The sequence below is a fragment of the Sinocyclocheilus rhinocerous genome, unplaced genomic scaffold, assembly GCF_001515625.1.
Source record: "Sinocyclocheilus rhinocerous isolate Xijiao unplaced genomic scaffold, SAMN03320098_v1.1 scaffold1350, whole genome shotgun sequence".
Classification (NCBI taxonomy): Eukaryota; Metazoa; Chordata; class Actinopteri; order Cypriniformes; family Cyprinidae; genus Sinocyclocheilus; species Sinocyclocheilus rhinocerous.
In genome coordinates, this window is record NW_015652333.1 from 252,598 (window position 1) to 268,106 (window position 15,509).

At 37.4% G+C, this 15,509-nt stretch overlaps 1 protein-coding gene across 1 annotated transcript in view; it reads left to right on the forward strand.

Annotated features, from left to right (window-relative positions):
- The window catches only part of LOC107714824 (cadherin-6-like), a 33,790-nt gene that overhangs the window by 9,248 nt on the left and 9,033 nt on the right, over nucleotides 1-15,509 (forward strand). Inside the window, exons 2-7 of the mRNA XM_016520787.1 lie at nucleotides 6,721-7,057; nucleotides 9,708-10,002; nucleotides 10,601-10,720; nucleotides 11,978-12,151; nucleotides 12,996-13,181; nucleotides 13,429-13,559. Of these exons, the coding sequence (XP_016376273.1) occupies nucleotides 6,845-7,057; nucleotides 9,708-10,002; nucleotides 10,601-10,720; nucleotides 11,978-12,151; nucleotides 12,996-13,181; nucleotides 13,429-13,559 (1,119 nt within the window). The 5' untranslated portion in view covers nucleotides 6,721-6,844. The remainder of the gene's footprint in view (nucleotides 1-6,720; nucleotides 7,058-9,707; nucleotides 10,003-10,600; nucleotides 10,721-11,977; nucleotides 12,152-12,995; nucleotides 13,182-13,428; nucleotides 13,560-15,509) is intronic.

The following is a 15,509-nucleotide window of genomic DNA, read 5'->3' on the forward strand; positions in this document are numbered from 1 at the left end:
GCAGCGCTCCCTGACACTAATTGTGTTGGTGTGCACATGGCCATCCCATTGAGCAAAAAAAGACCTCCAACATTTGAAACCATGATCTCCTACTGTTCAGATTAAGGCGCACATGTTGCCAGGGAGATTATGACGGAGAGTCGAGGGGCGCTTGTGTCTTGTAGGGTCGAGGCTTGAGGATTAAGTCTGTTGTTCGTTAACCCCATTGGTTAAGTACTTCCAGCAATCTAGTCACATGCCGGGTGTGCTGTGTCTTAACAAGTGACTCTTTATGTGTAGAGACTGTATGTATAGAGATAATCGGTTTTGACCGATACTTATACTTTTCATACTTTTCAACTTAATCATATAGGAGTTATTTAACAATGGGTCTATTTGGCAAGTCTCTGTAGAACAGCACCCACCAGTAGGTAATGAATTTGAATGTGTTATTTGGATTATTAATCACCTTTTTTCAAATAACAGCCATTCATTCTTCATGTTAGAAATGTGTAGCTTAAAAATAAACTAATAATTACAATAATTATAGTGAAAAAAATATAAATTAAAAATGATATAAAATATACATTTATAATAATAAATATAAATACAATGTATTATTATAGCAAAATGATATGCATTATAATTTTATATTATTATTATAGCAAATTTATATTTTATCATATTAATATCATTAATGATAATACTAATAGTGCATGTGTTGCTATTGTAGTTTATTTGTGTCAAATAGCAGTAGTAAAACAATAATTTAAATTTAGTTTTGAATTTCAGTTATTGGATACTTCATTCATTAAAATAATCCTTCACTATTGATCATAAAAACAGTATATCAATCGATTTTGTGCTGTTATATTATACTCAGTAATTTTGGTTGTGTCAGCTGCAAAAACAGCACAGTATTTACCTTCCCATCACCGATTTATTCCACATCTTAGCCTTCTTGCTGTCAGGTAAATGTGTTATTGCCTTTTAACCTCAAGTGATGTGTATAAATAGCCCTGGCAAAATGTAGGGTAGGTCAGAGTTGGGAAAAAACATATGTCTAAAATGAATAAATCAATCATCGCTTACAGCCGAGCTAGAGTGTTGCAGGATAAGTGATACCTTAGCATTTGAAAACCCAGCTGTCTAGACAGCCCTTTTCCCCCAAACAGACAAATCAATATATATTGATTACCCACTATGCCCTCGGGAATGACACGGATATGCTGCTTGGCAGGCAAGTGCACCCGAACGGACCGAAGAGGAGCTTGAATCTGTTTAAGTGTGCCACCCTGACTGAATTTGTGTTCACCTGATCTCGACTTTGCCTCTCATGCACTGTTGCTCAGTGGTAGGAAGAGAACCGCAATCAAACATGGCACATGTCTCCTACCATTTGCCCGAGCGAGATGAGTACTAGCTGGAGAGTTTTCTCTTAGTGTTTTCACTAAGATGTGATATAGCCAGAAGCTACGCGAAAATTTCTTAGCTGAGGCAAAAAAAAATAAATAAATAAGTGATTCGCACAACTCAGAAAAATCAAACATTGATGCTATTGCTATCATGAGACGCTATATCATGTACCTTGGCTATGCAAACAAGAATGACCTATTTAATAGCCGTGGCGTCTAGTCTTTCTAGGTAATGGGTGGTGGTCCGGTGCCTTATTCATTTTAATAGAGAGCCCGGAGACAGTGTGTGGCATTAGCTAGCTCTGTTTATATAAATTAAAAATGATATAAAATATACATTTATAATAATAAATATAAATACAATGTATTATTATAGCAAAATGATATGCATTATAATTTTATATTATTATTATAGCAAATTTATATTTTATCATATTAATATCATTAATGATAATACTAATAGTGCATGTGTTGCTATTGTAGTTTATTTGTGTCAAATACTCCTAATTGCCCCTGTGGGACTTATCAGGGCTGCTGTGGCTGTCTGCAGTGTGGCAGAGCTTTCAGCGAGGGCCGCTCTCGAGGCCCCGCCTCTCTCTCTCTTTCTCTTTCCCGCTTCGTGCCGCCTGACCGACTCCCCACGTCCTCCACAGGTGTCGCCGGTCTTCCTCTTCCTCCCTCACCTGTCAGCCCCCGCCTCGCTCACATTCCCGAAGGGCTTCTGAGGGGACTGTGTCTTTGAAAGATAAAGAAAAACAAAGTCAAAAATATAGGACATCTGATGTCTCAAGGTCAGACTGCATGGTAAATTGTCTGATCTGAAAATAACAGCAGATAACGTTCAGGCAGACGTAAGTGAGGTGCCATTGAGGTTAATTTGTTTTGTCTGTGTTTTGGATAGCAGACAACTGTGGTCCTGTTTATGCCAGGCACCCGGTGAGTTAATTACTTTATCGTTGCATTAATTGAAACATGAAATATGTAAACATGCTAGTATAGCAGAGTCAGGTTATGTGTGTAATTTATTCTACTGTATGTGGGTTGATTTCTCTGAAACTGTGTGGTGCTTTCAAAACATTGGTTGTTTAAGCTTCTGCACCAGCCTGACACAGCAACAGTGACTCAACCAATGGTGTTTGGGGCAGGACTTTTGACCAATCTCTGACAGGTAGAATTTTTAGGAAAACTGTAATTATTTTTGCAGTTCCATTTCAGTGATGCCTAGTGACAACGAAATTACACACTGCACCTTTAAGGTAATTGTGAAGTTTGCCAAAATCTTTTATAATTAACTTTTTTTTTTTTTCAGTTTGATCATGTTCATGTTATAATGATAATAAAATAACCAGTGGGTACTAACATAACAAAGTTTTCTAAATCCTGGAACATAATACACTCACTTGTTTGCCCTTTTCTCTGGTATTGTTCATTTGGGGGTCACACTGGGGGGCGATTGGGCGATGCACCACCAGAGTGCGAAAGAGAGGGATTTGTTTTCTATCACAGCTGTCACTGTTCTAGACTGTTCTGCCTCTGGATATATAGTCCAATCAGCATCAAGTCATGTTCTGTGGAGTACTGCCCCTTTTTGGGCGATTTCTCTCTGACCGAGAATCGCCCAGAGTGTTCTCATAGACTTCCATACAAAGATTTTTTTTTTTTTTCGAACTGCAGGCACTGCAATGCAATCTCTATGAGTTCCGGGAGGGCTAGCACTAACGTAATTTCGCCATCATACGTAACCTTAACTTGTGCAGCGATTGGTGGGAACAAACATACATCTATAAATAAGAAATATGAAGTCAAGACTAGTCTGTATGGGCCGAATAAAGCAAACCAGTGAAGTTTAGATGGATGACGACTGTAATGGAGGTAAAGACGATTGCAGTGACATACAGGAGTTGTACATTATTAGACAGGCGCGTTATTATTAATGTGCAAATAAACAGACCGTGTATGTGCACTCTCTGATAGCTTATTGCACGAGCACATTTTAGTATTTTCGCATGTCTGGCAAATGTTTTATAAAGGACACTCGATGAAGAAGCGTGTTATTATAGGAGTTTGCGATGGTCAATGGTGTTTATATACATATGGGCATGAATACTCACTCTGACAGAGGATATGTTCACTGGTGATGTCGAGCTGCCTACAGATCACCATATTCGACAAATTCAGAATGTTTTTATTTACTTTTTAAATTTGTGTTTTGCTCTGTTTAATATTTCTGAATGGATCCGGTATATATCTATATACAGCCAGGTTAAAGGGATAGTTAACCCAAAAATGAAAATTAGCCCATAACTTACCCTCAGGGCATCCTAGGCATATCTGACATTCCTCTTTCAGACGAACACAATCGCAGTTATATTTAAAATTATCCTGGCTCTTCCAAGCTTTATAATGGCAGTGAATGGTGCCCCTGATTTTGAAGCCTAAAAACCTGCATCCATAAAACTACTCCACACGGCTCAGGGGTGTCAAAAAAAGGCCTTCTGAAGCGAAACGATGGGTTAGTGTAAAAAAAAAATATATATTTTTAAAAATGTATAAACTGTAATCTCCAGCTTCCAGTCGCTCAAGCAGGCAACTGAACAACACCAGAGGGTTAAAATATACATTAAAAAGAAGTCTTATTTTTAGCATTTATTTTCACCATGCTGTGCCATGCCATTTTGAATATTGCCTTTTATGCAGTGTGTAATGTAGCTGTATGTAAATGTAAACAATCTGCAAAGTTGTAAAGCTGAAAGTGCACGATAAATAAAGCTATTGTCTCCCAAAAGAAAGAATTGACTCTGAACAGCCTAAACGAGTCGTCAGTAATTTGAATCCCACTTCCGTGACGGCTACACGTCACGGGGTAACAGATTTGCATAATGCCCACCTATGTTCTACGTTGGTCGACTGCGAACAACTTGACCCACCCTCAAACACTGTAGCTTGTTCGTGTCAAGAACACACTGTGTCCTACTCTGTGAAAGCAAATTTGTTTTATTTTCACTTCCAAAAAATAAGGCTGCAAAGAATCTGTGGCTAAAACGGACGTATTTTTTGACCTTGCATGTATGTAAACCTATTGTAGGAGACTCCCAAAACAATATTAGGAAACCTAAAAATGGCATAATAGGTAAATAAGTAAAGTTCTGTTTTTAAATTAATTTTAAAATCAGAAAAATTATGGGGATTATCACATTTTAATAAAATTAAGGAATAAGAAAAAAATATTTTTTAAAAGTTCCAGTGTCAAAATTATATCATAAGTGAAGCAAATATTAATTAACTATATATCATAGACTATTCTTCTGTGAATCACAAAAGAAAATATTTTAAGGATCGTTGGGGTCCAACATTCAACTTTTTTCCCCCAAAATTATATTTTTTTGCATTTTTACAGAAGAAAAGCAGTCATGCAAAATGAGGTTAATAGACATTTGTATTATCACCCTCTAGTGGCACCTTTACTTTATGGTAATGTGGAGTTGAAGGTTTAAGAACATGCTGCAACAGAAGCTAAAACTAAATATTATTTAGTTTAAGTTTTCTCAGTTATTTATTTATTTTTTTGCTTTTTTTGCTAACCTAGGTTTGGAATGACATAAGGGTGAGTACTGTAAATGATGACAGATTTTTCATTTTGTCTGAATTATCCTTTTAAGGTACTCAGTCATGACTTTCACGGTATAAGACTGACATAAAGAGTCCGTAGTTGGGGATCCGCATGTGTCAAAATGACACAACAGTGAGCCTGTAAAATGAAGTGCTGTGTGAAACCATAGTGTCCCATTGAGTTCTCCTAGGTTTGTGCTTATATTTAAGGACAGCAGGGCAATTTTCATCCTTCACTATCCATCTCCATCTCAGCAGGATGGACTTGTAAATGAACAAGCAGACATTTTGTGCTGGAAACTGTCTGTTCACTCTGACACACCATGTAACAAAACCGCTTTAGATCCAGCTGAGTTCCCCCGGCAGGACTGTGTCAAGGGATTTGCCAGGTCACAGAGCTGAGCAAAATGGCTGCCTGAGTTTGACTAATGTGCTCCAGGAGCCCGCTCTCTTTGCCCAGGAGTTTTGGGTGGCTGAAATTCATTAAAGAGCAGAATCCATAAACTACAATTGTTGGACATAACAGGGCCCACATTTCCCATTTCGCTTTCCTGTTTGTACTGAAATACACAGATAAAATCATGTGCACACTTATATTTATACATACGTAGAGCTCCCATGACAATTTATAGCTCATTGACTTTGACAGCAAATCAATATCCTGCGCTATCTATTGTTACCTCATTCAATTAGGCCAATTCATAAAGCAGAACATAATGGAGCTAATGGAAAGTGCTATTAGGGGAATAGCGGCACCATTTAAGTCACGCACGGAACTACAAAAGTCAATTCGGCATTGCAATTGTGCATTTCCATCTGAATCGCTGGCCCTCAACCGTCGCTCATCCCGGATGAAGGGCGATGTTGACCTGATGCATTTTTACACTGACGGAGAGAGGTGAGCGAATGTCGCAAGCAATATTGTAAATCAAAAAACCAGAGGTACTTAAATGCGATTCATTGAGAGGCCAGCGTCTCCCCTTCACCACTTTGCGCAATCACATTTGCAATCTGCTTGATAAAGTGCGAGAGGGAGCGAGGGCAGGCGTTCAGTCGCAGACAAAGCCATAGATTGATGTGGAAACAGGAAACGTGCTGATTTCTGATTATTATGTGGTGGCAGGATGCTTTTGTCTCTCAGACTGTCATTCCAGCAGGTCAGTTCAGAGCCAGCAGGCTATTGTGACCATGCATGCTGATAAAACCCAACACAGATTGGTTGTTGGGTTGTTGTTGTTTTTTTAGGGGCAGCTGAATTCAATAGCACTGCAAGTGTTTAGATCTTTAAAGCGGGGCATTTAGAGAGCATGCGTATTGATTAATTGATTACAGATTTGTGAGAGCTTGCCCATTGGCCTACTCTGCAGTATTTTAAGAGTCGGAGGTTAATGGCTAAGTAAAAAAAACAGTGATTATAGTGATGGCTGCAGCACTTTAAATGGCCTCTGGTTTTATACTTCATGAATGTGGGACGCCAATTATATGGATATCAGAGCCTCGGCCACAAAACTTGCAGTGGAATTGGTGTCTTATGGAGAATGTTTCTATAACTTTCTATTGAAAGATATATTTAATAAGGGGATGGCTGTCATATGATACAGGAGCTCTAGTTGCCTTTAATTAGAAAGAGAAGCATTGCCAGCAGCCTTGGGATAGCACTCTGAGACTTCGCCCAATAACTGATTGTTTTTCGATTTCTTTCTTTCTCTTATTACAGGTATTGTGTGGCTCGCTGGCAGCAGGAAGGACTATGAGGGTGGCTGCCACCTGCACTGCAGAGCTCTGTAACTTTGGCAGATAGGATCATTATCCCCCTGTAAGACACCCTAAGAGCGGAAAAGATGAGGACTTGGATTGTACTTCTCCTGTGGGCATGTGCACACCAGAGTGTGAATGCAGTTGCCCTTTCAAGAGGGCCAGTTCGAAGGAAAACCAAAGAAATTGAAGGACGGCAAGACAAAGAGTTGCTCAGACGTTCAAAAAGAGGATGGATGTGGAGACAGTTTTTTCTGCAGGAGGAATACACAGGAACGGATCACCAGTACATTGGCAAGGTATGAGATTGTGTTTCTTTTCCACGGTATAAAGGTGGTGTGAGCAATGCTGGAGTAATGTTGATGGAGTCGATTGCAGAGGTAGATTTGGTTTCATCACTCCTTCTGATTCTGTCTTCTGAGGTTAATAAACAGAGAATGATCAAAACTGTGCCTATGTCATATGTAGGGATCTCCAACGTAGAGCCTGCTGGATTTGAGATAAGGAGCAGGATGAAATCTGACCTCCCTGGTACCTCACACTTCATCTGAAGCTCAGAGCTGCTCAGGATCAAAGATTAGAATAAAACATAACAGCTTGATACTGTTACTTATAGCAGAAGATCTCAAACTGTGGCCCTGAGTTGGTAGGCAACACAACTTAAAATGTACAATACTAAAAATATAAGGTTATCAGTTTAACCTGTTAATTATTTAAAATATTCTATTAAAAAACAATTTCTGTGTAAACAGAACAAGGGGGCACAAGAAGCATCACATTAGTGAAAAAATCGGACACAATCTTCAATATGTGAAATCGCACTAGTATTAAAAATCTGACCAATACAGATAAGTTGATCGTAATTTTCATTTTAAGGCTAATATGTCATATGTAGGGATCTCCAGCGTAGAGCCTGCTGGATTTGAGATAAGGAGCAGGATGAAATCTGACCTCCCTGGTACCTCACAATTCATCTGAAGCTCAGAGCTGCTCAGGATCAAAGATTAGAATAAAACATAACAGCTTGATACTGTTACTTATAGCAGAAGATCTCAAACTGTGGCCCTGAGTTGGTAGGCAACACAACTTAAAATGTACAATACTAAAAATATAAGGTTATCAGTTTAACCTGTTAATTATTTAAAATATTCTATTAAAAAACAATTTCTGTGTAAACAGAACAAGGGGGCACAAGAAGCATCACATTAGTGAAAAAATCTGACACAATCTTCAATATGTGAAATCGCACTAGTATTAAAAATCTGACCAATACAGATAAGTTGATCGTAATTTTCATTTTAAGGCTAAAATTATTGTAAAATATGAACATTTTATATTAATAAGAATACATTTAACTGTAATTCAATTATTAATTTTATTAAAGATTAGATGATGGCAAATGTAATATAAATGTAAAAATAGGGGAAACGAGCATTTCACAATAAATATCCAATATCAACATACCAAAATAAACAAATAAAAGTAATGGACAATAACCAACATACTACAGATATATTATGCATCCCTAAATATACACTAAAGTTCAAAATGTTTAAGGTAAGTGATTTTTTTATTTTGAAAGAAATTTGTACTTTTATTCATCAAGGACACATTAAACTGACAAAAAGTGACTTATTAGTAAAGACATTTATAATGTTACAAAAGATTTCTATTTCGAATAAATGCTCTTCTTTTGTACTCTCTAAAATCACATTTCCACAATAATATTAAGCAGCACAACTTTTCAGCATTGTTAATAAAAATAAATATCATTTGAGCACCAAATTAGCATATTAGAATGATTGGTCTCTAAAGGATCAAAAACATAAAAAAATGTTATTGATACTAAACATGGGTTTGAATACTATACAATATTGAGTATTAATGAGTTTTAATTGAATTGTAAAATTTGTATATTTACAACAATAGAACCTGAAATCCTTGAAGTTTGTATTGTAAATGCTGTTCTGCATAAGTCCTGTGAAGGAACTGATAAGAGATTATACAGGAATATTGATATTAATCAAAATATGGCACTCTCTTTTTTGCACAGTCCTTAAGCTTGCACTCCAGCGATGAGAATTTATTAGGTGGTACTTGGATGTTCTGATTTGATCAAAGGTACTTCTTGGCCTGAAAAGTCTGAGAATCACTGACTTGGAGACTCAAAAGCTTTGCAAAGGATCACCAACCACTGGATTATTCATGTGGGATGTTGTAAGTGCAGAATTCACAAAGCTCTCATTGTTGCTATGGACATTATGTGTCTGGATCATGTAGCAGTCAATGTGGAGTAGAAGCAGCTATTTCTAAAATGTCCAGAGGGAAAATTATGAAGAGCAAAAGAGCCATTGTGTTTCAATGGTCTTTTGTATTTTACTACCCTATTTTACTGTAACAAAGCAGCTCATTCAAGTGGAAAGAAATTCACTCACTCCTCTTATCAGATGTCATTGTCAAAGCTAATCACATCACACCTTCAGCTCTGAAGTGTGATGTTCCTATCAATCAATTCAGTCATTTCTTCTAACAATAGTAAATATCACAAATTCAAAACAGTTAGACACATCTTTGAAAGACGAGAAGCAGAAAAGTTTGATTTGCCTTTTGAATATCAGACAAAAGTGGTTGCACCGAGAGATACCATGTGGCAGCATCACTGTTAGTAATAGACGTGCATTCACCTTGATTGCACATTCAGCATGTTGTACTTTCATCTGATATGCCATCAGAATTCAATTCCACAAGGACTCATTTTCACATATTTACCATGGCGTACCTGTCTATTGCTACATTCCCCTGTAGTATTTCTTCATTGTTTTATTCCTTCAAAATCAACGGATATTGAATACATTCAGAATATTGAATGCAATACATATTCATGAGCCCTATCAACAGCAGAATGAGCGGAGGTGCTGATGAAATGCTTGAATTGCTTCCTCTCAACAGCTTCACTCAGATATGGATAGAGGAGACGGCACAGTTATGTACGTTCTCACAGGTGAAGGTGCGGGGACGATCTTTGTGATAGATGTCAACTCAGGAGATCTGCATGCTACCAGGAGCCTGGACAGAGAGGAGAAGCCTTTCTACGTGCTCCGAGCCCAGGCTGTCGACAAGAAGACCGGCCTCCCACTGGAGCCAGAGACTGAGTTTATTGTGAAACTACACGACATCAATGACAATGAGCCTAAGTTTGACAAGGAGGTTTATACAGCGTCCGTACCTGAGAGGTCACACATTGGTAAGATTCGGCAGCTTCAAAAACAAGCTTTGAAAGTTTTGCGAGCCCACATGAATTACAGTATATACATATTGCAGAAGTAATACAAAACAATATTGTATCATCATACTTTAGTATGTACTGTATATCATCATTTTAAGGAATAATAGAGTCCAAAATAATAATAATAATAATAATAGAGTCCATGCAGTTCAATTAATTGTGACTGGAGCTTTTTAAGCTTTAAAAAGTAAATGTAAATTTGGTCATTTTAGTCATTATTCACTGATAATCTTACCCTGGAAAATTGTTAACTGATGCAACTAGATTACTGAACCAGCGAGTTGAGCTTGAAAACCAAATCAGTCAGATTCATGAATGAATCATTCACGTTTTGCAAAAATTGGTTCAATTCATCTTTCAAATCTTTTTGTAGCTTGAAAGTTTCAGTCCGAATTCTTTAGTCATGGACAAGAGTAACAAGCTCATTCATATTCCCTCTTTTTGTTTTCCACTGAAGAACGAAAGTCATAACAAACATCATGTGAGTGACTACATAATGACAGATTTTTCGGGTTTATAGGTGAACACTTCCTTGAACTGATTTCTTGTTTTTCAGGCACCTATGTCACTCAAGTTACCGCCCAGGATGCAGATGATGAAATGTTTGGCTACAGTGCAAAGCTGGCCTACAGCATCAGTCAGGGTCATCCATACTTCTCAGTAGAGCCAAATACAGGTCAGTCCTGCTGAACTGTTATATCATAGACAGAGATGGCGAGATGAACAGAGAGACGCTGAGAGAGTGTGTGTATCTGTATAATTTGATGTGGGGCAAGGGTTGTACTGCAGCTCTGTCGTTCAAGCATTTTAGCCGAGCAAATTCACCCAGCGAGCTTAATCATTGCTAATGTGTGCCCTGGAACATTTCCCGCAGAGGTCTTTGTTTAAACAAAAGAGAAATAGAAACACAAAAGCTCCCATGGCAGATTAGTGTCCATCTTAACACTGATATGCTTTAGCCCAGATGGGACACGAACGATGATGCCCATGAGCACATGAAATCCCAAGACCGAAAAAAGGGATATTCATTAGAGGTGGGGGTTAATCTGGGAACATTTGTGCCATTCAAAGAAGCAGCAGGGCCTGGGTTCTTCTCTACATGATGGATTTGCCTTTCGCCTTTTTTGGGTCTGACATCAGGCGATTTACGTTCAAAGTCAACGTGAATCACTGTTTGAAGGCCGTTTTACTTCTGTAATGTGATGTAACAGGAGTTTCAATGAGAAAAAAATTAGGATGGGACTGAGGGCGTTACAAACCAAAAAGTGAGATTACTAAACAATCCCTCAATCCCATAAAAGATATGTGGCTATTGGTTAACATTATCCAGTAGCTTCCGTTTTCCTAGAGTTAAAAAACATGTGCAATGATCACAAACATTTACAATAACAAAAGAAATTTGGTAACACTTTACAATGAGGTTCCATTAGTTAATGTTAGTTGATGTAATAACTAACATGAATAAACAATGAACAATACATTTATTACAGTATTTATTAATCTGTATTAAGCATAATTTATTTTGAATGTTTACTTTTCATACCTGTACATTATGTCTTGTATGATATTGTATTTCTTTCTGTGGGAAAAAAATACTTCGCTTATTTTGGTTCAAAACTGTCAAGCAAGTCCAACGCTTTCTTACTCTGAAATTGCTTGCGATCAAATTGGTTTAGCTTGTAAAACACCACTTTTAATAATCCAAGGTCTTGTTTCTTCAGAACCCGCAGCGATCAACTTGCTCTCAATCAGTAGCTGCTGCGTATAATAATCTCTGCGGCAAAATGTCAGTCTCAATGCATGTACAGTTCTGCACTGTTCAAACACAACCAAGACTCAGCTGCCACCGCGATCTAGTGTCGTCCATCTCCTAAAGTAAAGAACTGGGCTGGATCGGATGTCATCGAATTAAAATAAACCATCTTTCTCTCAGGTATAATCCGGACAGCTTTGGGACCTTCCGATATGGACAGAGAGCAGAGGGAGCACTACCAGGTGGTGATCGAAGCCAAGGACATGGCCGGCCAGAAGGGGGGCTTAACAGGCTCCACCACAGTAAACATTAGCCTCACTGATGTCAACGATAACCCCCCTCGTTTCACGCAGAGTAAGCATGCATTCAGTAGATAGAAAAATATGTAAGTAAATGCATAAATATCCTCAGTCTGACATTTGCACAAGACATTTGTTCCATAATTCTAAAGATTCCTGATAGGATTCATGCAAATAACAAGAAATACAATACAGAAACTTCAAAAAACAAAGACAGATACACTTTTTTTATCTTTATGTGAAGGAAAATGGTTAGTGGCAAAGCTTTAGCAACTGCGTAAGGTCTGTGTGTTAATCCTGATTAAATGGACAGAGTGGGCTCAGCTCACTTACTCTTTTGTGTTTCTCTTAATGCAATCTATTATTTTAGCCTGCATGCAAATAGAAAATGCTTTATTATCACTGTCAAATGCGCCCTAATGATAAGGCTGATTCAGACGGCTCAGGAGGACTATAAATGGATGTTGTTGTTTTTTTTCCTCCGGAGACCACAGTAAATAAGAACGAAGAATGGAGGCACAATTAAAAAGCCCTCTGCAGCACAGAACAGGACTTCAGGGCTGGTAATTATCAGGGACATCAGAAGCACGAGCAACACTGTCGCTCTGAACATCAGGAGGCTAATTAGGAAACGGGTTTGAGACTTTAGTCTTTGCAACTTTAGGGATCTTATTTATTCACAAACAGCTTTTAACACTCCAAAGAGAAAGGAAAACTTGAAATCGCATCATATGACCCCTTTAAAAGACCCAATTTCATTCAAAATGTGTAGTGACATTGTTTTACCTTTTGACACATGACATGTTTTGTCATGCTAAAATGCAATTTAAAAGTAGTTCATTACTGGTAGACCTATTTGAAAAAAAAAAACAAAAAAAAAAAACTTAACTGTTGAAAACATATTGAAAACATACTGTTGACAATTGAGCTAAACGGTTTGAATTACAGGTACTCCATTGATCGGCACACAGATGTTGACCGGATTTTTGATGTCTATGCTGGGAATGGATCTATATTCCTGCAGAGGCCTCTGGACCGAGAAGAATTAGCTTGGCACAACATCTCAGTGATCGCAACAGAGTTCAGTAAGTAACTCCACATGGCTCACAGACGCAGTTCATTTGGAATGAATTTAGGCTGATAAACTCAAGTAATCCAGCATAAAATTTCTCCAATGAGATTTACGCATTTTCATTTACCATGACAGCTTATGTTGACTAAATATATTAGTTTACTTTTTTAAATTAGAAATCCAGTTTCCTCCTGTGACTCCAATAACATGAGTTTCTATCATCTCAAGTAGTCAACCATCATCTGTCACATCTTTTTAAGGACACTTAGACAACCCCGAGCAGACCAGCCGAGTGCCTGTGTACATCCGCGTACTGGATGTCAACGATAACCCCCCCATGTTGGCATCCTTCTACGAGACCTTTGTCTGTGAAAACGCCAAAGCCGGGCAGGTAAAGAGCATTTTAGTATACGTTTCCCATTTTATCTGCCACATTGTCAGTTTCGATGTAAGATAAGGGGGGAAAAGTCCACTTCTCCTGTTCGGCCAGTGGATGGATGTGTCGATTTAAAGCAGGGGCGTCTGTTAAACAGTGTGTGACCTCTACAGAACTCACACTTCCGGAGTGAGATAGAGATCAGTGATGAGTATTTCTCCTTCATGGATTAGACGGCAGAGCCTTTTTCTGTCAGGCTTGATGAGATTATGTGTCATGGTGGATGACAGGGGCTGTCACATATCACAGGCACTTCATAATAACTGTCCACCTCTCCTCCATTTCCTGACTCTTCCTGTATCCTTTGTTGTCCTTCATCACCCACCTCACTGACCCGCCCACCTCAGCGCCTTGTTCAGCCTGGTATGTGCCATGGTTTAGTTATTACTGGGTACAAAATAACTGTTTATTAAGAACATACTTTACCTAGGGTAAAGTCAATCAAAATAAATAAATAATTTTTAAAAGTTTGAAAAATTGATGTATAAAATAAATATATATATATTTCCGTCTTGATTTCCAGTGAAAATGTCAGAACATCCTTCTCAATTTACTTGAGAAGCAAAATTTCAGAAGATATTAAGTGCTGCAATTTGTTTCTTATTTTAAGTGTAAATCTAACACAATTTAATGAGATTTATGTTCAAAACAAGAATAAACAATCAAAAAAATAAAATAAATAAATCATAGTAATTTACCTGCAACACCACAGAGAATAAGTGATTTGGAAAATGGATGAATGGATGGATAATAATCTAATATCTATTCTCTAAAAAAGTCTTATTATTATATAAACAATTTTTTTACAGAAACAACCACATATGCTATCAACTACATATATCAAAAGCATAAATATACAGTGGGTACGGAAAGTATTCAGACCCCCTTAAATTTTTCACTCTTTGTTATATTGCAGCCATTTGCTAAAATCATTTAAGTTAATTTTTTTTCCTCATTAATGTACACACAGCGTATTGTATAGTATAGTATAGAGGTTGGCAAACGCATCGGCAAGCTCAGCTGCACTTTTTTTCCTGATAACAGCAAAAAGAACTGACAATGCTCTGTCAAAGAGTAACATATCATTAAACAATTTGTGTCTACCATTTAAGTACGTTTAGGTAAAAGAGAGTTACAAAACAGCAGACTTGTGTGGCAGTGCTGTTACTTGCATGATGAAACTAAAGAATTATTCATTATTATGGTGTTTATTAACTATATTTAAGCGACGGCAGTGTGAGATAAGGCTAGGATTTTGGTTCTCTTCAGCAGTTATATTCTAACAGACTGCAGTAAAGCCCAGAGGAAAGGGAAGCCAGCCAGCAACACAAGAAATCTGGCCAGGACGTAAGCCTGGTAGAGAAAAAACACAAAGCACACAATGGATGATTACATTTTTGTCACAGGGTGTTGCCAGTGCACCCTTGAGAGATGCTTTTAAACTAAAATTGTCCTTGGTGATAACTAAAGATAACCACGAGCCTCTATCACTGAGCCAACATCTTTCCTCGCTGTAAACATGCTTATAGTGTTTACATGTAAACACTTGTAAGGTCTGAAAGATGACACTGTGAATGGGTCATTCCTATTATGCAGTACCTTTCTAGCTCTGTACCTAAATACAAATGAATTAATATGCTTTTTTTTAAGTAATATTGTATGTGCAGAATTATGTGATGGTCAAGCTCATAAATTCAAAAGGGAGACAATAAAAAAAACAGGATGGAAATGAAAAACAAAACAATATCCCTAGAAAGTATGTTTTTGTTGAAATGTTTCCATTAGGAAAAAAAATAATAATAATAATTTTTAAAAAACATTTGTTTTTCTGCTACATTTATTAATAAAACATTCATATCGTCATGTAACTAAACAGCATGTGTAATTGATTAATTTAATAAAAAT